The 26,229-nt window shown below is 41.2% G+C and overlaps 1 protein-coding gene across 10 annotated transcripts; it reads left to right on the top strand.

Moving 5' to 3' along the window:
• The first annotated feature begins 1,622 nt into the window (after positions 1–1,622).
• LOC115133743 (glycogenin-2-like) lies at positions 1,623–24,572 on the top strand. Of its 10 annotated transcripts, none has more exons than XM_029667238.2 (14): positions 1,639–1,924; positions 7,516–7,545; positions 7,998–8,057; positions 8,995–9,039; positions 9,258–9,308; positions 10,344–10,382; positions 11,165–11,215; positions 11,374–11,457; positions 12,218–12,253; positions 12,409–12,441; positions 15,549–15,671; positions 15,881–15,934; positions 16,309–16,337; positions 16,439–17,912. In XM_029667238.2, the coding sequence occupies exons 1-13, from the start codon at positions 1,864–1,866 to the stop codon at positions 16,311–16,313; spliced, it is 672 nt and encodes a 223-aa protein (XP_029523098.2). In that variant the 5' UTR covers positions 1,639–1,863; the 3' UTR covers positions 16,314–16,337; positions 16,439–17,912. The 10 variants fall into 10 exon arrangements, with proteins under 10 accessions (XP_029523130.2, XP_029523098.2, XP_029523104.2 ...); XM_029667244.2 differs by having other exon boundaries at positions 16,309–16,346; XM_029667231.2 differs by lacking the exon at positions 16,309–16,337.
• The last annotated feature ends 1,657 nt before the right edge of the window (positions 24,573–26,229 follow it).

Here is a 26,229-nt window from a genome sequence, read left to right as displayed (position 1 = left end):
GATTTTCAAGTGTTATTGATGCCTCATCATGTCTCTGAATTGTCAAATGTGTTTTTGTTGGATGACCAGTAACCGGACATTTGCGAGGGGTATAAGGGTGACACGGATGTTTCAAAAACGTGTAGCCTGAACCTCCTTCCCGCCTTCTTTGTCACACTATAGCAGCTTTCCCACAAATATACGTTTTACTGAATTATAAAATATTATTATGACATTTGCCTAGAATGAATGCCAATAGAAATCAAGGGAAACATTTATCCTGATTTGCAATAGCCTACCTCATGCTAACACGAATGTGGCGCAACACGTTGGAGATATAATTGAATAGGCTATTCAGCCTACACGACACACATAAAAAGGAACTGCACATATTTTACTCAACATGAGCAACATATACAAACGAATTCCATGATACCGTTGGTTAAATGATGCACCTTGAGCTCATGATCAGAGCGGTCAAGACGCGCCGGTGGACTTACCAAAGGGTCACCCTGGCGCGTCTCCGTATAAGCCAAAGTCAGGGTATCGTCTGCTTTTCTCACGACAAGCGTCAGATACCGTGGTCGCAATCCACGTCTCGGCATATATACCATAGTATTACATAAAGAATGAGTAAAATGGCAAAAATAAACAAAGCCACTAAGATCGCCTTGTTAAATGGAGACAAGAAAGAATGCATGTCAGCAGCGAAGCAAAAGAGGAGGAATAAGCGGGCTCTGTTGCTCCAGCTCTTATGAATGAAATGATGGACACGTTCTCTGCACTCTAAAGCACCCGAACTAGTCCTCCTTGGCATCTGCATTGATGCGTGCCAACTTGAAGAGTCAGACTGGCCGGCATCCGCTGGCCTGTACATTTGTCCTTAGAGACCTCAACATTCACTGAAGCAACACAAATAGGATTATAAATCATTATAGATAGACTGCACTGGCCATGATTCCATAATCCTCAAATGTTGATAAACAGAGACGATTTCAAATCACAGTTCATCTTTTTTTATACTAAGGCAAACATTATTTCAAAATCGTGCTCTGTTATTCGATGTTGGATATTTCCCTAATATAGACTATGCATTACATCGATTAGGCCATAGCCTACTACACACTCTTTTACAAGACGAGAGGTTGTAGTATAGCTTCCAACTGCATTATTTCTCATTACCATTTTCACCATGGCCAGTTGACACATTTTCTTCGCTTTTACGCGCACCGCACAAAATTGATAGGCACGTTACAAATTAAAGTGAAAACCATGACAACTCGCTAGATGGCACAATCGCCCAATTCAAATAGCCAAGGTGTTATGGGAGTACCACACATTTGGATCTGCTGAGTAGTGTTTGGGAAATGATTAAACGTACGTGTGTGCAGTTTTCTTTTATATTACACCATAAACATGCAATTGGTGCAAAATATCCTTTGTGTAGCCTATTACGCATATGCTGATAAAATAACGATTTCCCTTGAATAGAGACAGTTCAGATAGCGATAATTACATTCATTCTCAATCAATTGATGGGCGATAAGGCAACACGAGTAATGTAAATGTAGGTTTATGCCCCTCACTTCTCTCAGCTTGTGACCTGATGCGCGGCAAGGGTTACGCCTTTATTTTACGAAGTTACCACAGCACACCCACCCTGACTGCTCTTTCATTCTGTTGGAAAGTTGACTGCCAATCTGTAACTGGAGAACACTCGAGTGCTGCTAGACAACGAGGGGACAGCACCGCACATAGACACACCCTAAAGTTACCGACCTATTTTGACAAAGAACTCCGAGCAAAGAATTAGTTCAAATAACCATATCGATCCAGCATCGGATAATTCAGGGAAACTGTGGTTTTCTTTCCTATTCAGCAGACATGAAATCTTGCTTATGGATTGCCTTGCTTGTAACTCTTGTTATAGGGACGAAAACACAAGGTAAGGTTTTTTTCCCCCCACCCAAGATACATAACTAAGCCATTATTATTATTATGATAATGATAATAATATTATGATAATGATGATCATTACTATTATTGTTGCTATTTACTTTTTAAAAACATTTTTATTTTTATTGACGGTAACGTAGGCCTATTTAAAGTTATACGTTTTGCTTAGGCCTATCCTTTGGACAAGGTACACACAGGATTGGCCTACAAGTTGTAGTAATACGATTATAGATTTAGGCAAGAAAATAGACGGGGAAACTCCATGTCTGCGTCCCCCTCCCCCATGTTATGAGTTATGTCTATTTGTGTTAGGGCACGTGCCTGTTGCATGCATTTGTTTCCCAGCTTGTTTCCCAGCTCAGTCATCTGTGCAGTTTTTAGAGAATGACATGCAGTTACCTTAACAGCAAGACAGTATAACACTGTTACAAAATTGTTGGCGAATACAACACTTGTGTACTTCTTGTACAGTGTTATAATCACTGCTCTCAGAAGAGGTCTGACTCATCTTAGTGTGGTAGTATATGACTCAAGGGTGTGTCTAGTCTGCTCTTCAGAATCAGGGTAGTGTCTTTGGCTCATAGGGAAGCACATGTGCTAACTGGTACAACTGGGGACAACTTTGAAAAGCAAGTGTGAAAGGCAAAGAGAGAGTGTTTTGTTTTCTCTCGCAGGTTTTAATTGCTGAAAGGTAAGGGGGTTTGCAGAACACAGCTCCCTGTACTGCATACTAACAACTCTCTCACTGAAGTGTTTCTTCTTTCAAGACACTTTCAAGCCAAGGCCCCCTCTGCCATCCTTATTTTCTTTGTAGGCTCTCTGTACTTGTGTGTCAGTTGATAAAGAATACAAATCAAAAGTATCTCCAACAAATTTAGTTGGCAATACATGTTTCAGATCTTCTTTCCCACAATGCAATTTTGAAAATAATAATAAATGTTAAAAGTGTAGCGTATTTGAGGTTTTAAAAGGCTTCTGAAGCTTGTAATTTCCACTTGAGATTTCAGACTTGATTTTCCTTTACGACAAATATATCAACCCCTACAAAAATGCCCATTAATTATAATCCACATAATAATTCACATTTCCAGTTGCTGCAGGATTATTTTCCTGCTGTAGAAAACTTTCTCAAATTAAGATCCTACATCTGTAGGCCCATAAGATATTGGACTTTGAAATACTTTTCAGCCTTATAGCTCCTCTGTGAGTTATACTCAGCACCCATTGAACATAACATTCTAAATATATATCCCATCCTGTGAATGGCTGTGTCTCTTGGCTTCATATGTGAGGCTGCTCCAGGATTGGCTAGAGTTGACCACAGGCATGCAGCCCAAAACCCCTACCCAGATGGGCATGCTGTCTTCATGATGACACATGTGATGCCTAGATTTAAAAGCCAGACTGAACTGATGAAAGACTGTTTTATATTACCCCATCATTGCCTCAAGTCCAGTACACAGTGAAAATAATTAGTACGAGTGGGTTATATTTAGTTAGTTGATCCTTCTTCTGAATGTACACTGTAAAACCATGAAACATGTGACACAATTATAACCTAAATGTCAGTGTTAAAAACTTAAACATTAGACATTTAGATTAGCCAATACGGGTTCTCATTTTAAACAAAGGCATTTAGAATGCAAGATTAAACACAATAGTCAGCTTTTTCCAGTCAGGAGAACGCATAGAGTTGAAGTCGGAGGTTTACGTACACCTTAGCCATATACATTTAAACTCAGTTTTTCACAATTCCTGACATTTAATTATAGTAGAAATTCCTTGCCTTAGGTCACCACTTCATTTCATTTTATGAATGTGAAATGTCAGAATAATAGTAGAGAGAATGATTTATTTCAGCTTTAATTTCTTTCATCACATTCCCAGTGGGTCAGAAGTTTACATACACTCAATTAGTATTTGGTAGCATTGCCTTTAAGTTGTTTAACTTGGGTCAAACGTTTCTGGTAGCCTTCCATAAGCTTTCCACAATAAGTTGGGTGAATTTTGTTCCATTCCTCTTGACAGAGCTGGTGTAACTGAGTCAGGTTTGTAGGCCTCCTTGCTCACACACGCTTTTTCAGTTCTGCCCACAAATTTTCTATGGGATTGAGGTCAGGGCTTTGTGATGGCTACTCCAATACCTTGACTTTGTTGTCCTTAAGCCATTTTGCCACAACTTTGGAAGTATGCTTGGGGTCATTGTCCATTTTAAAGACCCATTTGTGACCAAGCTTTAACTGCCTGACTGATGTCTTGAGATGTTGCTTCAATATATCCACATATCTTTCCTCCCTCATGATGCCATCTGTTTTGTGAAGTGCACCAGTCCCTCCTGCAGCAATGCACCCCCACAACATGATGCTGCCACCCCCATGCTTCACGGTTGGGATGGTGTTCTTCGGCTTGCAATCCGCCCCCTTTTTCCAGTGGTTTCTTCCTTGCTGAGCAGCCTTTCAGGTCATGTCGATGTCGGACTCATTTTACTGTGGATATAGATACTTTTGTACCTGTTTCCTCCAGCGTCTTCACAAGGTCCTTTGCTGTTGTTCTGGGATTAATTTGCACTTTTCACACCAAAGTACGTTCATCTCTAGGAGACAGAACGTGTCTCCTTCCTGAGCGGTATGACGGCTGCGTGGTCCCATGGTGTTTATACTTGCGTACTATTGTTTGTACAGATGAATGTGGTACCCTCATGCGTTTAGAAATTGCTCTCAATGATGAACCAGACTTGTGGAGGTCTACAATATTTTTTTCTGAGGTCTTGGCTGATTTCTTTAGATTTTTCCATGATGTCAAGCAAAGAGGCACTGAGTTTGAAGGTAGGCCTTGAAATACATCCACAGGTACACCTCCAATTGACTCAAATTATGTCAATTAGCCTATCAGAAGCTTCTAAAGCCTTGACATAATTTTCTGGAATTTTCCAAGCTGTTTAAAGGCACAGTCATTTTAGTGTATGTAAACTTCTGACCCACTGGAATTGTGATACAGTGAATTATAAGTCAAATAATCTCTGTAAACAATTGTTGGGAAAATTACTTGCACAATGTAGATGTCCTAACCGACTTGCCAGAACTATAGTTTGTCAACAAGAAATTTGTGGAGTGGTTGAAAAAAACAGTTTTAATGACTCCAACCTAACTGCATGTAAACCTCCGACTTCAACTGTATATTTGTTAAGTATTCATATTTTGAACACTGCTGTTTACTTTTCCATGCATTTCATCATTAGAAGTTGATGTGACTTTCCATGCCTTATTCAGATCATTGTTAGTAATGTCTGTCACCTTACTGGACAGGACATTTGTTTCAAGAAATCTTTTCAATTGCATGGTGTTGTTGTTACTTGACTGTGTTGAGTTAATTTCTGTTAACTCTCTCAGAGTGAAAAAGACATAGGGGGGGGCACCATTATCATATTTCCCAGCATGCTTTGTTGCAGTTAGATTTTTTTAGAATAGTTTGTTTTAAAATCTATACACATTGATTGATTAATTGATGTTATACTATTCAAAGATAAATAACATAATTTAAAAAATAACTAATCCAATCTGTTTGGGGTTGGATTTATTGCACCCGTTACTGAGATGGTTGTTTTAGTTTAGATGGTTTAGGTCAGTGGTTCCCAACATTTTGCAGTTACTGTACCACTGACAGAATTTTCTCTGCTGGATTATTCTTGATTTACCCACTCATGTGTATTTTACCAGTATGGTCCCATGAGTCTTCTCAAGTCCCTTTGGATAGTCCAAGTATCCACAGGGGTCCTCCTAGTACCCCTGGTTGGGAACCACTGGTTTGGTTTAGGTTGTCTTGTTTATTAAGTCCTTCACCAAGGCAGTCATTCGGAATGTGCAGGTTGTGGGTGATACAATTTTCAGATTGTTAGATATCCTCCTGCTGTCTGGATTCTGATAGGAATTACTAATCACAACACAAACCAGCGTACTGTGACTTGCAGGTCTTATGTGGCACATAAGCCAAGATTTTCAGACTACAATGTAGAAGTTAACTAAGCTATAACTAACAGCCTTGTGAAACGTACACTGAGTGTACAAAACATTAGGAGCACCTTCCTACTATTGCGTTGCACCCCCTTTTGCCCTCAGAACAGCCTAAATGTGTTGGGGCATGGACTCTACAAGGTCTCGAAAGCATTATACAGAGATGCTGGCCCATGTTGACTCCAATGCTTCCCACAGTTGTGTCAAGTTGGCTGGATTGTCCTGGACCATTCTTGATACACACAGGAAACTGTTAAGCGTCAAAAACCCAACAGCGTTGCAGTTCACCTACTACCATACCCTGTTCAAAGGCACTTTAATATTTTATCTTGCCCATTCAACCTCTGAATGGCACACCATCCATGTCTCAATTGTTTCAAGGCTTAAAATCCCTTCTTTAACCGGTCTCCTCCCCTTCATCGACACTGACTGAAGTGGATTTAACAAGCGACATCAGTAAGGGATCATAGCTTTCACCTGGTCGGTCTATGTCATGGAAAGAACATGTGTTCCTAATGTTTTATACACTCAATGTATAGTATGTGATCATAAAGGGTTGAACTTGAATTGAAATACATTAACTTAGGCAGTCACTAGGTGAACGTTTCAGAAAATGAATGTATTGCAACAACCATGTCTCTGTCACTAACAAACACTGTCATGGGTTGGCATTTCTCACGTCCACTCGAGAGGTATGCTTGGAAATATGCAAATACGGCTTTACTCCCTACAGTGTTAAAACAACACCCCCAGTGTTTAGAGTTTAAAACCTAAACGCCTTGTGCTGAATAAACGTGTTCATGTGGTTAACAAGTGTTACAATGAATAAACATGTCTTGGTGTTTACAATCTAAACACTGTGATGTGTTTTCATCGAAATTCTAAATGCCTTGACTTGTGTTAAAAGGTGTCTCGGAAAAGTGTTCGTTTTGTTATGTGTTCAGATCCTAAACACTTGGTTTTACAGTGTCAGAAGCAACTATCTGACTTTTCTGCTCAGTTTCACTTGAGACCTTATTCTTATACAGTCAAAGGTTCAGACGCAGTAAGCAAATGTATTCAAACTGGGAGGCCTCTCTTTTAAGTGGGTTCGCTAATTAGGTAACTAGTTAATTAGTTAGTGTGCTAGTTCAGTCTTAGCCTGGTTAATTCCTCAAGGTTTAACTACAGCCAAGGCAGAGTAGAGAAAGTAGAGTGTTCAAGGAGACAGCTCTCCGGTTTCAGCAACCTATGAGTCATTCAAACCTTCAAAACCGCAACTGACAGTAGTGGCAACAGACTGTATGCCTGGCAAGGCCTAGTTCCCTCATAACAAAACCACAACAGGCAACCAACGCAGGATGTACTACCTGCTGTTAAGTAGCACAAACACCGTCGCAATATCAAAGTCACGCACATAGCAACTGGTGGTTCCATGGAACTTTTTTTAGCACACAGTTAAAAAAGCTAGTTTGGTTAGTTGAGTAGAAAGTGGTGCTATCTAAGATGCGTAGACAGCCGGTGTTGTGGGTGTGTTGGCGTTGTCTTGGACATTGTGGCTGACCAATATTATGTCATCTTTGTCCCACAGACTTGGATCTTTCTGATGCCTTTGATTTCGGTGAGTTTCTTGATCTTTGTTGCTGTTGTTGATAGGTAAGCCTACTGTCGATGTAGTTCATAATGATGAAACAGGCGTAATGGCTGTTCCTCACCGTGTTCAGGTGGTACATCTTCTCTGCCTATCTGTATCACTGCTCACAGCGCTGTCTGGCTCTGATCCAGTTGAATGTATATTGCGTAATGCAAATGGCTTAATTAGTTATTACTGAACAGGAGTTCATGTCCAAATATAATGTAGGCCTTCTGAAAATATTTTATATATGATTAGAAATGACCATTTTAATTCGTAATACTCATAACACATGATGATCCTGTTGTTACAATACAGATTTTTTTATATATATTTTTTATATATATATATATATATATATGTGACATCTCCAGCCTTATAGATTCAAATGTGATGAATGATTTTCTGAAAGACAAAAAAAAAACTCTCTCCTTGTTTAGATGACCCTACAACTACTGTTCCAAAACAGCCAAAGGAACCTGCAAAGGATCCCAGTCCAGGTAGGGGAAACCTGTCACATAATATTACACTGACTGTGGGATGAAACCAACTCTGGAAGTCAACATGAAGCCACTAGCAAGGGAACATAGACAACTCATTAGTCACAACTCACATGACTCAACATGAACCACATCAATAACCACTTTAAAGAAACAGAATACGAGCCCGGCATGTGACTGCAGGGTGGCCCAGCCCCCGAAGGGGACTCTTATCAACTCTATGCAAGGATTTCCTTTTGTGTTGTCTTCCTCTGTGATCTCTCCGTCTGCATTCTGTCACACTTCTTCAAATAACCCTCTGCCTGACCAGATTCTTCTGTGTTGACAGTGTTATAATCACGCTCTAAGCATAAATAAACATCATTATATTTCTTCATCTCCAGGAGGTGGATTTGATCTATTCGATGCTCTTGGTCCAGAAGGTAAAAGGGACACAATAATAGGTTTAGATGGCTCCCTCTTTATCTAAGCTGGTGTTGGTTTCCCTCTTGGAGCTTTTCTATATATCAGACTTACATTTGGTTGCCCTTCTCATTCAACAGGTAGCTGTGTTTAAGTCTCTCATCAGCTCGTTGGTGCTGGGATAATAAGATTGGATCATTCCTTGTCTCGGATTTCTTTTTTCACTGATTTGCTTTAAGGGTTTCATCCAGTTTGCGATTTGGGTGATAGATTTATAACTGCATCCAATTGTATAGTTAGACTGTTGTGTTATTCAGTTATAGTCAACCAGTAATAACTGGCTAAATTAAATGCCCATCCCTTTCAGCAAATCGCAACCTGGATCACCTTATTCTATTATGCTATATTTCTAATCAAAGTTTTCCTTTCCTGGCATTAAAATGGTAAGACTCAAAGGTTAAAATCCTGGGAATTATGGTTTAAAGTTGAGGCTTTTTTAATCCATCCTTCCTTGATTCACCTTTCCTCCTCGTAGAGCCTGAGAAACCAGCTGGGATCCCTCCTAAAGAAGGTGGAACTGGTAAGGCATCTATGGCCGACAAAATGTCAAATGAATGGATAGCTCACATGTATTTCAACTAAGATTTGATTTCTGTTCTCAGATGATTTAGATCTTCTGGAAACGCCAATGTCTTTATTTACATCATTGTGTTCTAATAACTAAATATGTTGTCCAATCATTTTGCCCAACGTGGAATACAATGCTCTTATAGTTGATATACTTCATGCCCTTTCCAGATCCCAAACCTGTAGATCCCAAACCTGTAGATCCCAAAAAACCAGCTGAGGGTAAGTAAATTAACTCAACCAGCCGAAGTAACACTAATCACTTGTAATTACAGTATCCATCCTATTTGATCAGGATTCGAGCTATCAGATTAAAGAACACAGGAAGACATTCTGATCAGTGCATAAAATGAACATCCGCCACCCGCCAGATGCGGGTAGATTTAGGTATTGGCGGGTAAGAATGTCTATTTCATCAGCCACGGTGTTCAACTTGCAGGTCTCTACAGTGCGAGCGTTACATTTGTGAATAAAATAGTCAAAAGTGTGAGTTGAAATTTATTGCAGAAAAGTGCGGCAGTAGTTGTTTTCAAAGTATTTCTGCTGTTTTGTTTCATAGTTCCTAATTGCACAATGAAATATGAATCCTCTATCCCACCTCGCGCAGCAACACTGCCTGGCAGGAGAGCTGTTGCGCTCTGTGTGAAGTGCTGATAGATTCATTTTTGGAGGTGCAGCGCACAGGCATAAAAGTTGGTCTAATTTACTCAAAAGTCTACAAAGTGAGACGGTGTCCTTGTGTTTCTTGGCTATTTACATTGTTTAGTTCAGAAGCTCAGTTGTTTTTAAACGTTAGTTTGAGGCTGCTGCTTCAAACGGTAGCCCTAGTCGGATCGCAAATCTCACACACACAAAACACATGACACAACTCCGGTGTCGCATTTACCAAGGTAACCTCCCGCCCTTAAAGGGGCAGCTGAAAAATATATCTCATCTGATATTTTGGTTAAAAGTCACAAAAATTGTGTGAAATTGAGCAATATATCACCTTACTTCTTACTAATACATTTCTTGTTTTGGAAACATTACAAAGCGTGGTCATCCGTTTTTTTTATGTTAAATGCTTTGGCTGGTAAAAATTCTGAGTGGCAGGTACCTGCCACAGTTGCTGCAGGCCAAATAGTCACTTTTAAGCCCTGGTTCTGATACCTAAAGCAAAGCAAATCGAATATTGACCTCAAGATGGGAGATGTCATCCATTGCAAAATGATACAATCATAGAATCCATATGTTTTCTGTTCTATTTTCTCTTCATAGATGGGATGGGTTTTGACCTGTCTGATGCCTTGGGTCCAGGTAAAGCCAGAGTTATTGTTAGGTTCTCAGTCTAGGGAAGAAGTCGTTCTATTTCGTGCTGGTCTATATTGAGGATTCCCTCTTTGTCCCTCCTTCCCTGTTTACATAACCAATCAATCAATCAATCAAACAAACAATCAATAAATCATTCAAATCAAGCAATCAACCGGGTGCGGCAGGTAGCCTAGTGGTTAGAGCGTTGGACTAGTAACCGAAAGGTTGCAAGATTGAATCCCTGAGCTGACAAGGTAAAAATCTGTTGCTCTGCCCCAGAACAAGGCAGTTAACCCACTGTTCCTAGGTCGTCATTGAAAAAAAGAATTGGTTCTTTAACTGTTATGCCTAGTTAAATAAAGGTCAAATCAAAAAATGGGCTTGTGATGAATCATACCTACCCACTGCTACCTATGATTAAGCTTTTACCTCAGCAGCCTTTACATACCCAGCAAGCACCTTTTGTCTTGAGACGTCTTGAGACATGGTGATGGCTGGGTATGTAAAGGAGGTTCCCTTTGCTTTGCGTCCAGTGACTCTCACCTCTCTTAATAAGAAGCTGGGCCTCTTGAGCTTTCAAAACCTGCTAAACCAGACGGTCACTTTCCCTTAAGAGCTTAAGTGATTGAAGGTGCTGATATTTTCACATCTAATGTCGGAAGAAATGGTATGAGGGACTAGTGGCATGCTTCCCAGTGCGAAAACATGTTATTAATGTTATAATGTAATATAAATAATGGTCCTCTTCCCACTCCTCTCCCTTGTGCTCTAATGTCTATCATCCATAGATCCCGTACCGGGTAAACCAGCTGTTGTTCCACCGAAAGATGGAGGCACCGGTACTAAGCATTGGATATATCCCTTCATTTCCTCTGTTTGATGATCATATACTGTGTGTGTGCTACTGTGTATTGTTATTATGGACTTCCAGGACTCTCTGGAAAATGGTGGTAATTGTTACCGACTCACCCGTTGCTATACTGTTTTCATCTGGAAGGTGGCGGGTCCTTCGGAGACAATGACCTGTTTGATGTGAGCGACAACGATAACTACAAGCCTGATCCCGGCAAGGGAGGTGGAGGTCGGACATTTCAGTTTTTTTTTTATTGAATACGTTTAGATTGCAGTGTCCCAGGCGAGACAACGGGTGCTGTTCATACAAATGAGTTAATGGGTTTGACTTCCAACAGTAGGCCTGCAATCTTACCGTCGAGGGAGAGTCATTTCTACTCAGACTAGCCTACGTCAAAATACACACAATAGAGTATGCCGGGGAGGCTGGGGACCTGACAGGAATTGTCCATTGTTGCCATATTGAAGTTAATTGCAGTGCTAGATTCACTGTGGACTAAAACAGAACCGTTCTGTCTTAAAACTGTATACGCATTTCCTCTTTCTTTTTCCTGTTAGTCACTTAGAATGGAAGTAATTACTTGTTCTTTACAAAAGAGAGAAGAAAATGCAAAAATAGGGAAAACCCCTCATGGTTACCAATGTAATTCGTGCCATATGCCTGTTAGTCTGATGCTATCCTGCATGATACTGTGGAGAGTCCAGAGGAGCTGGAAACAAACTGAAATAACCTGTCATTAAACTCCGTGTAAGGGGAAGGTTTCAACCCTCACAGTTAAAGACAACATGTTTAAAAGGAATCTGGAAATATTTGACCAACTCTATGAAGTCTTTATACAATAAATCTCCGAAGTCTTTGCACGTACATGTAAATAGAACACACAGGCCTCTAGCTACTTCTATGTACAGTATGTCTAGAAGTATATACTACAGAGCGAGTAGAAGTGTCTCACTTTGCTCTGTTTTTATTTTTATTTTTTAATATATAGCACGTGCAGCTGACCCAGCGCCCTCAGATCCCAATGGTACGTCACTTATAGCACTACTGTTTGCCTGAAGTTTCTCTGAAGTTCTTGAGTGCTGCTAGTAAAACTGATCCAAAACAGTAATACTGCAAAATCAAAGTACACAAACGTATGGACTTATTGCTTTCTTTCTCACTTTATTTTTCCCTTTTCAGGAGGAGGTGGTGCTCCTGCAGACCAACCTCAAGGTAAAACAATCAATCCATTTACTTATCAAGCGTCTCAGAGGAGGAATTATATGGGGTGCCGTTTTGTCAAGTTGAGCGGCTATTCCGCACCAGATTTAGGTGGAATCTTTAGTCTGTATTCGCCCACTGTACCCACACCAAGTCTTCTCATTTAACTCTCACCACTCATCTTCACCATGATGTCAAAGGCCTGCAGTGTGAAGAATCTCAGTGACAGTGAATTCTTACCACACCGTTTGAGGGACTAAGCTCCGTGCTTTTATAGTCATATCCGTTTCCTGTCTTTGAGGAAGTTGGCTGATCGCCCTGGTTTTAATGTGTGCTCCTCACGGTTGGATTATTTTGCTTTATACTTGCTGTTTCAATCCAAACACAGCACAGACTCTGAAAATGAATAATACAACTAATGAAAGGGCTGCCCTGAGAGGAGGAGGTCTATCAAACTAAATGTGTTGAAACATGCTTTGAGGATTCCCTGATCAAATAGTCCAAGTGGAGGCTTAAGGATGGCCATTTTTTGTAGCAAGAAATATAGTTTAATTTCTGGGTAAATAAGTACAGTAGGCTTTATGGGAACATTGGGAACTATTGGTTTGGAATACAAAGGGGAATTAACTCTGATTGGCTTGAATGGGTGCACTCTATTGGCCATAGCCTAAAACCCAGGTACGATTCTGTGTCGTTGCAGATCTAGATCTACTGTGGGGCCAATTCCTGAAGATGCTAGATGCTAACATGCCAGAGGGCGCCCATGTTTGGCTTTCCAACATAAAGCAGGCAGTGGTGCCTCTGTTAGAGAAGGCCATGGATCTTTTGAATGTGGGCCAATGAAGGAGCCCCCAGTGACTTTCAGGAATCAGGGAGACATCTATCCACCTATGTTCTGATTGGTGCTCAGATCTGAGGGAGTGTTCTATTTAGTTGTTTACATGGTGTTAAAAGGTTTGAGGTGCTTTAAAACACGTCTCAGGGCTGATCTTACAAAGCAATGATTTGTACGCTCTTCGGAAAAAAATGGTTCCAAAAGGTTCATTCAGCTGTCCCTATAGGATAACCCTTTTGGGTTCCATGTGGAACTCTCTTTGGTTCTACCTGGAACCAAACAGGATTCTCCTATAGGACAGCCGAATAACTCTTTTAGGTTCTGGAGAGATCCTGTTTTTCTGAGTGTAGGCTCCAGTTTTCACTGGGTTAAAGCTAGGGTTAGTACAAAGTTCAGAGGTTTTATCCCTTAAGGAGTGGGCGTGCTCTCATCCCCTCTGACACCCCACCCTTCTCTTTACTTCCTGAAGTCAGATTCTGAATCATTCCTGTGTGTTGAGCTTATGGGATTCTGTTTGGTAAAATGTTACAGCTATAAGCCTAAAGATAGTGGTTACTGATATTATCAAGGTTATTTTTATTGTCCCCCCACCCGTTTTTGGGCTGCATATTTGGCCACTTGCCAGTGGAAACCACATATTCCACTGTTAGTATGGTGTTTGAGGCATTCTTATGCATTGCATGTAGTTGTTTCGTATGTGTGTTCCTTCTTGTGTGGTAGTCTTTCCAAATGACATGGCAATTAATGCAAAAATAATGAAGGTATATAAAGGCTAGAGAAGCCCTCTATGTTTACAATTTTTTTGACAATTATTGGTCATAGTCCAGATGTAAAACAGATGTCTGACACTCATGGGAGGTCTTTGTATGAATTTCTTCCCTGTGTCGCATCTTGTCATAGCATGCCCGTCGTTACTGTACCCTAAGCCTGTTACTCACGAAGGCTTTTGCAGCCTAGCCTTAACAGCCCCTCACAGAGGCCTAGTCAGCACACATTCCTAGCATAGCCGAACTTCACAGCACTCGGTTGTGCCAATGTGTTCTCGAACAACCGGACATGCAGTTCTCTCATATTCCAATATTGACTTACGTTAATGACTTATTCTGAAACACTGAAGGATACATGTGCTAAGCCTGTAGGGGTTATACACGTTTAAAAAAAAAAATTGTGCGTTTACAAATGATTTATGTATCGTGGTGAATGTTCCTGTAAGGTTGGAAGTTGGCTTTCATTGGGGTACGTTTCTTTGGCCACTTGCATTCAAATACAAAATCTTGTTTCCATTACAACGTATCTTACCATGTTAGAAGCCTGCGGCTCCTTCTTTTTCTTACGATGTGTGTGTTACAACAGTGAGGTTAGCGATCAACACATTGCCATTGTTGTCTCTTTGTCTGTTGTTGTATCCCTTCAGATGTTAATAAAGCCTGCTGAAAGGTGTTCTGATTTATGGTGTTCTGCAGAGGATCTATAACACATAGCGTGGTTTCTGTTGATGGAATCCATGCAACCGGCTCTTGAAGAATGTAGCTTGCATGTGTGACTGTGAGCGAAGGTTATTGGACTGAACTGTACGATTGTAGCCACAGGCGGTAGGTTGCATTCTTCAGCAGTAAGTCACCGTTTGTTGGGGATTCATCCTGTTTTTACACTGGGCACCGCCCTGTTTCCATGCATGATACACTGTTACTCACAGTGGTTCTCTATGGGAAAATCCAGTTTCTACTTGTAAGGTTTATTCATCAAAATTCAAGTGTTTGCTCACTGTAATCCCGTTGTGTATTTCTTTCTGTGTTACTTTCTGTATCCTTGGAGTTGGGTTCGTGTTATGTCCTTCACTGTATCACTGGGTTGTGGCTTTCTCTGAGGTTTCATGGTTTCATGTCTTTTGTCGAGATAGTTTTAAGTTTTGTTTTTAAAGAGAAACTTTGGAAAATTTGTGTTTCAGTCCCCATGGTATCCTGTTGCACTATTTTCCTATTCTGTTGCACTATTTTCCACCCAGTAACACGTTGCCAGCACATTTACAACCAGAGGCCGTCATAAAAAGGCTCTCGACCACCACCTTGTGGAATTATGGTATAGTTCCAAAATGTTTTCCGTTGGTGTGCAACTAGACTAGAGCTGTATGTTTTTGGGGAAAAAAGGCATGTTATGCAACATGAATAATAGCCTCACTCACAAACACTTTCTTTAATATATTTTTCAAAGAATTACTCAGAGAGAAAATATCTAGCGTAACCTTATCAACTAAACATTAACAATGGATCTTTTTGTTGTGTAGGTGAAGAAGCTGGATCTGGTCAGATCGCTGGCATAGTGAGTGGAATAGGAGTGGCCCTCCTTGGTGCTGCCTCCAGCTACTTTGCCTACCAAAAGAAGAAACTGTGTTTCAAGGTTCAGGGAGGTGAGTGAATGGGACTGGGATACGTACAGTACAGTATGTGTAGTAGTGGATACAAGGTTGCCCTGGCTGTAGACGCCTGTATGGCACCTAATAGAAGTCTACAGACATGTCTCAGGGCAAGATACAAGGGTCTAGAGGTCCCACTATAAAGTCGTCTGTGGCACTTAACATTTTCTTAAATGCAAATGCTTATGTATTTCTCCATTCAGGTGAAGACCCAGAAAGTGGAAAGAACGCACATGGAGCTCAGTCTGATCCCCAAGGTAAGCACTAGTTATTACACAATCTCATTAGTCTCTCTCTCTCTACTACTCCAATATACTACCTACTACTCCAATATACTACCTACTACTCCAATATACTACTTACTACTCCAATATACTACATACTACTCCAATATACTACATACTACTCCAATATACTACCTACTACTTACTACTCCAATATACTACATACTACTCCAATATACTACCTACTACTCCAATATACTACCAACACTATCTACTACCTTACTATATACTGCCTACCTACTATCTCATTCTACTATTCCTGTTCTGTTTTCCTGCCTTTTCTCTGGGTGGGTCCTGCTACTCCTCTGTTTCTTTACTTCTCTCTGTCCTCCTTTTCTTTCCTGCAGATTAGGGCAAGGGAACCCTCTGGAGGAAGGTCTGCTGAGTAGGCTTTTAAGTTATTTTAAATTCCAATGCATTGTTTAAAAAAAAATATTGTTAACATAACCATTATTTCTGTGCTTCCTCTGATTCCAGTGATGAGCAACTTGCTCAGGTCATCCTAACTTCGATCAGGTCATCCTAACTTCGATCAGGTCATCATAGAGGAACCTCACCTATAGCAAAGAAACACCTTCCATCAGCAGGTGTCAAACTGTCTGCTGGGGACATCAGTGGGCAAAAAAATACAATAAAAAAAAAAGAGATTTTTTTTCTCATTTGTCTTTCATTTGGAATTTAACTTTTGGAGAATGTTAGTTGTATGTTGTTGTTTTTTGTTGTTGTTGCCTTATCGAGCTGTGTAAAGACACGTAGATAGATGTACAACTTGAATACTTGTGTTTTTTTGAAGTGAATATGTATTGACCATTTTCATTGTATATTGTTCAGTACCAAACACTTGTCTTTCAACATGCTGGGTGTGATTTTTCATCACTGGCCATTTTAATTCCATACTTTAGTAGGCCTAGCTAGTATCTATTGACTGCATTGTACATTTGACTGTGTTTACAACTAAACAAGTGCTTACGTTGCACATGGCTTTTTGTTGTATTTGTTTTGACTTTACCTGCCTCCACACATATGAACTTCTTTCATCAAATGTCAGCGCTTGTTTTAAAATATAACCCAGGCGAGTCTGTAGTTACACCAATTAAAACAAACCATGCACACAAGAGGATACTTTTATAACATGGCGCACTCATGTAATTATTCATCGGATTCAAATTTAATAGAAGGATTTAGAACTTTTTGGAATAGATGAAGGTATAATGAGAGAGAGAAAAAAAAAGTGCCTTAAAGAGAAAAGGGATTATTTGGGTGGATATAAAAAAAGAGTGTGTAGGGGACTATTTGGAACGAGGAATGGTTTCACGCTCAACCTTCAGCTGCATCACGTCTTCTGTAAGTTGGTTGTTCGGGGTGCAAGCCACTCGCTAGTGTTTATGTGAGGAAAAGGAAAACTACCATAAACGCACATGGTAAATCGACATAGATGTTGTTTTTTTAATTTTTTTAAATGCATTGTGCATGTTTATTTGCAAAACAACATTTATACTGAGAAGTGGTTATTGTATGTTGTAAGTTATACTTGTTTAAGATTTGTATGTGTGATTGCTTGATTTCTAATGCAATACAGATAAGAATAGAAATTGATACCTGGGTTTGATACCAAACTAGTAAATCAGCATATTCTACCATGTCACTTGTGCTGTAAATACTAATGAAGAATGTGTATAAAAGCCCCGCTGCTTTTTTGCTGTGTGGTATATTCCCTTTTTTTTTGGTTCTCCTTTAACTTTCAGTACATGTCATTAAAACCTTTTGAGTAACTGCAACTGAAGAAGTGTTACTGCTTGTTCTTTACCAATGCAGGAAATCATTTGTTGGCTGAGTTGATCGTAGTTAGTTTTTTTGTGTGTTTTGAAGGAGTTTGATTCCGTCTCTGAAAGACAATGGAGTGCCGTTGGTAATGTACCTTATTGTTATCAATAAAGTTAACTCTTTTTAATTTTTTTTACAATTGATTGGTATTTTTATTGAATGTATGTTTTCCATCAAGTTTTAAACATCGGCGTTGTTGTCCATAGTAGAATTCATTTGTATATCTTGAAGATTGACTAACGGTTCTTGAATGCATCTGCATGTAGTACTATGCCCTTAGTTCCAGGGGTTGGACTACTGCAGACTCTATAGAGTAGTTGTTGAAGGTCCTGCTTAAACTCTGCAAGTTTTCATTTTAGTTGAATGACCAGTGACACATGACCGAGAACTCAAACAGAGAGACTGATTTTTGCTCTTGGTCTAAAAAACGGCAGATTTATTTGTGTATCTACCAGCTTGAGGTTACACCCCCTGGCTTTAGATATAACCTCTCATAGTACATTTACAACTAATACTACTAAACTTTGAAATAGCTGTAAAATGTGTTTTACTTTGTATTGATCATTCTGTATCTATTGTTTGCGGGACAGTTACTACTGCTGGACTCGCTGGACTGTCGGACTGCAGTATCAACATATTGGAGTTTCATTTTAGGGGAAACTAGTGCATTTTCTGCCAAGTCCTCTCTGCCAGTGGTGCGGGACCTGATCGATCACTTTGACACTTCTATTACCATCTATCACTTTTACCTCTGCCTTCAGTTGTTGTTCGTTTAGAGGAGTCGCTGTCACACACCATGCCAGGTAAGTTCTCATCATTATATCATAACCAGTTTAATATAACCTGCCAAGTGTCAAGTTGATTGACGTCACTCTCTTGCAATCTCTAGCAAGGGAAAAGAGGAAGCGCTTGAATCTCGACGAAAAACTTGAGAAATTTACTACTTTTAACTCTTAAAAGAACATAACGCGGATGGCCCAGTAAAACTGCTCAAATCCCCTGCTGGGTGTTGGTCATCTATTTCTATGAATAACACCACCCACTCTTCCTTCCTGTGCCACCAGCGAACCAGGCCTTTGTCACCCTGGCCACCACAGACAGCTACTGCATGGGGGCTCTGGTGGTAGGACAGTGTTTACGACGACACAGGACCACACGCCAGACTGTTGTGATGGTCTCCACTAATGTCTCTAGCCAGGCACGGTGAGAGAAGTCCATGCATCTCAGACAGAAATGTAATATCACCGAGTCATGGAGAGTGATGCATGACCTATTAGAATGTGAATGAAAGTTATACTCTGTGACAGAGGTCCCGGAAGAATCAGACAAATTAAGTGTTTTGTCTCTCATCAGTTAAGGGGGCATTAGATTCACTGGATGGAGTCGTTTGCGGTCCTGGGTTCGCTGCTGACCTAGTGTATTTCTTGTGTATTGAAGTCATGTAAATTCGGACTGTTAGTTGTAGTAAATCCTGTGTTCTCTCCCCATAGGGCTGCCCTGGGCCATGTGTTTGACCAGGTCCTGGTAGTGGATGTGCTGGACAGTGGAGACCAAGCACATCTATCCTGGCTGGGACGACCAGAACTGGGGATCACTTTCACCAAGCTCCACTGTTGGACCCTCACCCAATACAGCAAATGTGTGTTCCTGGATGCAGACACACTCGTGAGTGTACGGAAATCTCCCGAGACACCACTTGTCCAACCAAGGAAGCAAACCTTACAATGTCAAAGCTTGGTCTTTACAAGCAAATCAATTTTAATGTTTGAGTTGTGCAATTATGTATCTGTAACTAACATGGACCCAAACATAGTTATTGAAAGGTAAATCAGTACCTAACATGAATGTGACAATCGCCATGGGACAAACAGTCATATTTTTGCTCTGTAAAGACAAGTACAGAGCGCTTTTTACGTGCTGCAGAGATGGGCGTATTGGGTTTGAGTGTCAAGATCAAGCAAATAGACCTGGTCAGAGGGCTATGTAGGAAGTTCAACTGAAATTGATACAGAATGAGCACATCCAGTGTCATACAATAAATCTGAGCTCTCATTATAGAAAACATCCACAAGTATGTGCAGTACCTACAAACGGCATCATCACCCTTGATCTGGATCTTGACTTTAATCAAATCGGTGTTCATGTCGCAGAAAATGTCCAATAAATGAACTCTGTACAAACGGCATTAGAAACTAACTTCCTCTGTTTCCTGTTGACTCCCTGGCCTGTAGGTGCTGTGTAACGTGGACGAGCTGTTTGAGCGTGAGGAGCTGTCTGCGGCCCCTGACCCTGGCTGGCCGGACTGTTTTAACTCAGGCGTGTTTGTGTTCCGGCCCTCTCTGATCACCCACGGCAGGTTGTTGGAGCATGCACGACAACACGGCAGCTTCGACGGTCAGTCAGAACCCTAACTCTTGCTTCAAGTTCACAGCCCAGTTCAACCCTAACCCTAGCCTCAAACCTGACCCTAGCCTCAACCCTGACCCTAGCTTCAAGTCCACATCCCAGTTCATCCCTAACCCTAGCCTCAACCCTGACACTAGCTTCAAGTCCACAGCCCAGTTCAACCCTAACCCTAGCCTCAAACCTGACCCTAGCCTCAACCCTGACCCTAGCTTCAAGTCCACATCCCAGTTCATCCCTAACCCTAGCCTCAACCCTGACCCTAGCTTCAAGTCCACAGCCCAGTTCAACCCTAACCCCAGCATCAACCCTGACCCTAGCTTCAAGTCTACATCCCAGTTCATCCCTAACCCTAGCCTCAACCCTGACCCTAGCCTCAACCCTGACCCTAGCCCTTTAACTGTCTCTTCTTGAAAGACATTTGGAAAACACACCTTGATGTTCATTTAGGAAATTACAGAGCTCTACCACGCGGTTGAGTATACCAGCAATGCCATATTAGAATTGTCCATTTGCATAGCAACTTTACCTATCTCAACAATATTACATAAATGACTTTACTTCTTCATTGGCTCTTCCTTATGATCTGAGCTGACAGTAACTCTACGGTATGCCCTCTCTGTTTTCAGGTGGGGACCAGGGCCTCTTGAACACATTTTTCAGTGACTGGGCTGTTAGAGATATCAGTAAACACCTGCCTTTTGTGTACAACCTCAGTGCCATCGCAGTCTACACCTATTTGCCTGCTTATCAAGAGTGAGTCATATTTAACTTCAAGTGGATCATTTCAGTAAATATTACATTTCCGTGATTGAAAAGCATATTTTGACCACAAGCCTGACCCCAACCCTGCTACGTTTTTTAAAAATGTTGACCATATTGTACTGTTATCCTGGTCCCACACAGATATGGTCACAATGCTAAGATTGTCCACTTCCTGGGTTCGGTCAAGCCATGGAATCTACGTTCTAACTCACAGACCAATCAGCACACCAACAGCCACCTGGAAGAGTTTGTTTACCAGTGGTGGATGGAGTACTCCTACTTACATCACCTTATAAAGACAATGTCCCATCGAGAACCTGCTGTGCCAAGCCAACATGCTGGGCCAAAGCAACATGTAAGACGTTGTAGAATTGACTCTCGTATTTTTCTCATTACTGTATATGCACTTTTTAACATAACCACATGCAAAACAAAGTGAAAATGTCATTGCATTGCTGTTTTATGTACTATATACTGCACCACAGCAGAGCGTATACAACATTTGAACATGTAGGTAAATGTTTGCATTTGACAGACTACGTAGTTGGACTACAAGGTACATCCTATAGAGAACATGTGTGTTTTTCCTATGTCTGTTGTTCTTACGCAAAAGTACCACAGAGAGAGATCAGAGTCCAGTACTCTTGCCCCCTACTCTTCTTCTCTCTACACACCTATACCAATATACCTTAGGTGGTTCTCAACAGTACACACCATCACACTTCTTTCACAGAGCCAGGAAAGAGAAGAAGAGAAGACAAAGGCGAGAGAAGAAGAGAAGCCAAAGGGGAGAGAAGAAGAGAAGCAAAAGGGGAGAGAAGAAGCGAAGCCAAAGGGGAGAGAAGAAGAGAAGCCAAAGGGGAGAGAAGAAGAGAAGCCAAAGGGGAGAGAAGAAGCGAAGCCAAAGGGGAGAGAAGAAGCGAAGCCAAAGGGGAGAGAAGAAGAGAAGCCAAAAGGGAGAGAAGAAGAGAAGCCAAAGGGGAGAGAAGAAGAGAAGCCAAAGGGGAGAGAAGAAGAGAAGCCAAAGGCGAGAGAAGAAGAGAAGCCAAAGGCGAGAGAAGAAGATAAGCCAAAGGGGAGAGAAGAAGAGAAACCAAAGGCGGGAGAAGAAGCAAAGCCAAAGGGGAGAGAAGAAGAGAAGCCAAAGGGGAGAGAAGAAGAAAAGCCAAAGGGGAGAGAAGAAGAGAAGCCAAAGGGGAGAGAAGAAGAGAAGCCAAAGGGGAGAGAAGAAGAGAAGCCAAAGGGGAGAGAAGAAGCGAAGCCAAAGGGGAGAGAAGAAGAGAAGCCAAAGGCGGGAGAAGAAGCGAAGCCAAAGGGGAGAGAAGAAGAGAAGCCAAAGGGGAGAGAAGAAGAGAAGCCAAAGGGGAGAGAAGAAGAGAAGCCAAAGGGGAGAGAAGAAGAGAAGCCAAAGGCGAGAGGAGAGAAGCCAAAGGCGAGAGAAGAGAAGCCAAAGGCGAGAGAAGAAGAGAAGACAAAGGCGAGAGAAGAAGAGAAGCCAACGGCGAGAGAAGAAGATAAGCCAAAGGGGAGAGAAGCAACAGTGTCGTTGATAGAGGACCTCACAGAATCATTACTCCGAAAAGTCAATCTGCTCACAGAGGAGAGGAAGAAGAGGCTTGATTCACCCACGCAGCCAGGAGAAATGGTTAGTCTTTAACAAAAGATGATATCGAGCTTTTGCCTCTGCATTATGATTATTAATTAGGTATGACTTAAGTGTCTGAGGGATTTTGGAAGTAGTAAGTATTAGTTGTTAATTCTGATAGCTCTTTAACCCGGTTACGAATTCTGATCAGCTTGAGGGATTTTGCTCAACGAGTAAATATTTAGAGAATTTAAGGTTATTGCAGTGGTTGTGATTCTAGAGGCTGTGCACACCCTGCCAGTGTCAATGTGTCATAGGAAGGAACAGTGTGAGAAAATGAATTAAATGATTTCTCAACACCTATTGAAATCTGACTCACGGACCTATATGATTGAAGCCATTGCTGTCAATACTTGCAACCTGGTGTAAACAATTCAGTGGGTACTAATTTACCACACTAATAGTAAATATATATAATTTATATATAACAAATATTAAAGTGGATGCTTGTCAAATACTTACAATTTTAGTTGGGTGTCTCTAGCTGTCTGTTGTTGTGGAGCGACCTATAACTAACTCCATGTGTGATTGGTCCCTGTCCTACAGCGTACCCAACGTCAGGGTGTATCCACGGGGAAGGAGGGAGGAGCTGGAGACAGAACAGCCAACCAGGACCCACCTGGACCCAGTGAGGAAGGGTCAGAGGTCACTGAAACAGCCTTCAACCCCATGGAGGATCCTGCCACTGAACCTGTACGCCACCTGTCTACACTAATATACACGGAGTGTACAAAACATTAGGAACACCTGCTCTTGACGTAGATTGACCAGGTCAAACCACGTGACAGCTATGATCCCTTATTGATGTCACTTGCTAAATCCACTTCAAATCAGTGATGAAGGGGAGGAGACAGGTTAAAGACAATTGAGACATGGATTGTGTATGGGTGCCACTCAGAGGGTGAATGGGCAAGACAAAAGATTTAAGTGCCTTTGAACAGGGTATGGTAGTAGGTGTCAGGCTCACCGGTTTGAGTGTGTCAAGAACTGCAACGCTTCTGGATTTTTCACGCTCAACAGTTTCCCATGTGTATAAAGAATGGTCCACCACCCAGAGGACATTCAGCCAACCTGACACAACTGTGGGAAGCATTGGAGTCAGCACCCCTGCGGAACGCTTCAACACCTTGTAGAGTCCAGGCCCCGACGAATTGAGGCAGTCCTTGCAACTCTATATTAGGAAGGTGTTCCGAAAGTTTTGTACACTCAGTGTATATTTAAAGCCTACTATTAGGAACTGATTTAAGAAATGATTGATATGTCATTCCATGTTTAAATGATCAACATTACAGAAACTGTTGGCAAAATGCAAATTCCTACTGTAGTAACACCCTCTGCTGGTGCACAACAGTATTAACATATTTGACCGTAACAACAAAATATCACACTTCGTATTGCTTCAAGGACTCCCGGTAACCATTCCTTAGTGATTTATTTGAATGTTCCTCATGTCTCCATCTTTCATTTTTCATTACTCTTCTGACTGATGGTGAATGGATTGGCTGCCTAATCAATTGTTTTTTTATCATCTTGGTTATTTACGAATATAATTTATCATCTTGGTTCCTAATCTATTATATAATCTTGGTCATTTTGAATCTCTTTTATCATCTTGGTTATTTCCAATGTATTTTCTTTGAACATCTCGGTCATTTCCTTGTAGACTGCTGCCAAGACAGAGGAGGATGATCTGGAGCAGCGGAGGCTGTGGGAGGAGGGCCAGGCGGACTACCTGGGCAAAGACGCCTTCCACAACATCCAGAAAAAACTGGACCGATTCTTATATTTGTAGCTTGTTTCGTGTGGCAAGATACTGTAGCAATAGTACTGTATTACTCATGTTCATGTTGAAGTGTGTTATGTCTCTAGCGTAGACCACCACTCTAATAGGGGTTTCTGTGTCCCTTTGCTGTAAAAAAAAATATATATATATAAACTTGATTCCAATTTCATTAAAAAAATGTGCTCATAGAATTCATGTTGAGATGCATTCCTTATTTTGATGTTATGCCGGATATATCTGGAAGATTTTAAATTGTCTCTATATTGCCACTAGAGGGCACTGTGGCTTTTTAAATAAAGCACTTTTCCTGGTCAAAGATAAAGTCACACTCAACTCCAACAGCCCTATAGGGGTCATGATAGTCTTGCGTAGACTACGGCAACTAGGGAAAGAAGAAGTAATATTGGCCTCAGGGATCCTATTCATACATGTTGTTGGAGCAATATTCATCTATAGGCTTGTACACCACTATTGTCCTAGGAGAGAATGGTAGCCCTCACTGTGAGGGTCTGGGAAGGGCTGTGTAGACCTACCAAGGCTAAGGAGATATGAGGTCAGCACAGAACTGTTAACGCTATCCTGAAAGACTAAACACAACCTCAAACTGAGAAGAATAATAACATATTCCAAAACGTATATAGGCTACTTACAGTAACAAGCCCACCTTCCCGCTCACTATCTCTAGTCCAGTCTGTTCCAGTCCTTCATCTTCCCATTTGGAGAACAGCAGCAGCCTTATGTAACTTAAGGCTGCACTTAAATGGACTAATCAGCCACACCTTTAAAATCAGGCAAGTGGAGTCATCTGGCTGTATTCTCTACAAGTTATTCAATAGCGTTGACATCACAATAACCCTCCTAAAGGAGTTCACTACTGCCTGAGTCTATTTGCTTTGACAATCGCTTTCATTTGACACCCAGATGTTTTCTCTGAATTCCATAGCTTCGCTGTCAGGTACATTAACTGTGCTTATCCACCTAGCCAGGTTGAAGATCTAGCAAACTGCATTGCGCTGTTAAAAACAGGAGCTTCAGGCAATAGTTTAGGAGGGTGGAGGCGTGAGGAGAGAAAAATACAGTATATTTCAGTTAGTTTCCTTTTGTTTACTCCCCCTTAAATGTGTTTCAGTGCTAGACACTGCGTCCCGAATGGGACCCTATTCCCTATATAGTGCACTACTTCTACTGGTTCTGGTCAAAAGTAGTGCACTATATATGGAATAGAGTGACATTTGGGATGTATACACTGATGCCTCACAGGAAGAAACGTAGGTAATCATCTCGGCTCTTTCAGACGATGGGGTTTTCTTTTTGTTGTCTGATATTCACCCAAAAGAAAGTCCTCCAAGCTGGCTGCTTTTAGTAATAAAGCATTAATAACATTTTGAGGACAATCACAGGCCAAGAGGAGGCGTACTGTATTTATATGTGTGTGTGTGTGTGTGGGGGGGGCTTGATTACATTGAAATGAAATGTGATAAGTGCCATGAACCCCTATAAGCACCTCCATATGTTTTTGGTTAACGTTGAAGCTGACATTGAGCCTAACCTCAGAGGTGGCGTCCGAAATGGCACCCTATTCCCTTAAGAGTGCACTACTTTTGACCAGGGCTCTGGTCAAAAGTAGTGCACGACATAGAGAATAGGGTGCCATTTGGGGGACACACCAGACTGTGACTGTGTGGCAGTGTTTGCATGACTGTTTGGATTTTTGCTTGCAAAGCAAATTTGGTCCGTGGTTTGACCGATGGGGTATGATTCTATTAGTGCACAATCCCTCCCATAAGGCTAATTGAGAATGGATTGCAGAAGTAATCATATTCAGATGAGGAGAAAGACCACAGGAAG

The sequence above is a fragment of the Oncorhynchus nerka genome, linkage group LG2 (genome assembly GCF_034236695.1).
Source record: "Oncorhynchus nerka isolate Pitt River linkage group LG2, Oner_Uvic_2.0, whole genome shotgun sequence".
Taxonomy (NCBI): Eukaryota; Metazoa; Chordata; class Actinopteri; order Salmoniformes; family Salmonidae; genus Oncorhynchus; species Oncorhynchus nerka.
The sequence above is the reverse complement of the archived record's forward strand: the minus strand, read 5'-3'. Positions and strand labels throughout refer to the sequence as shown.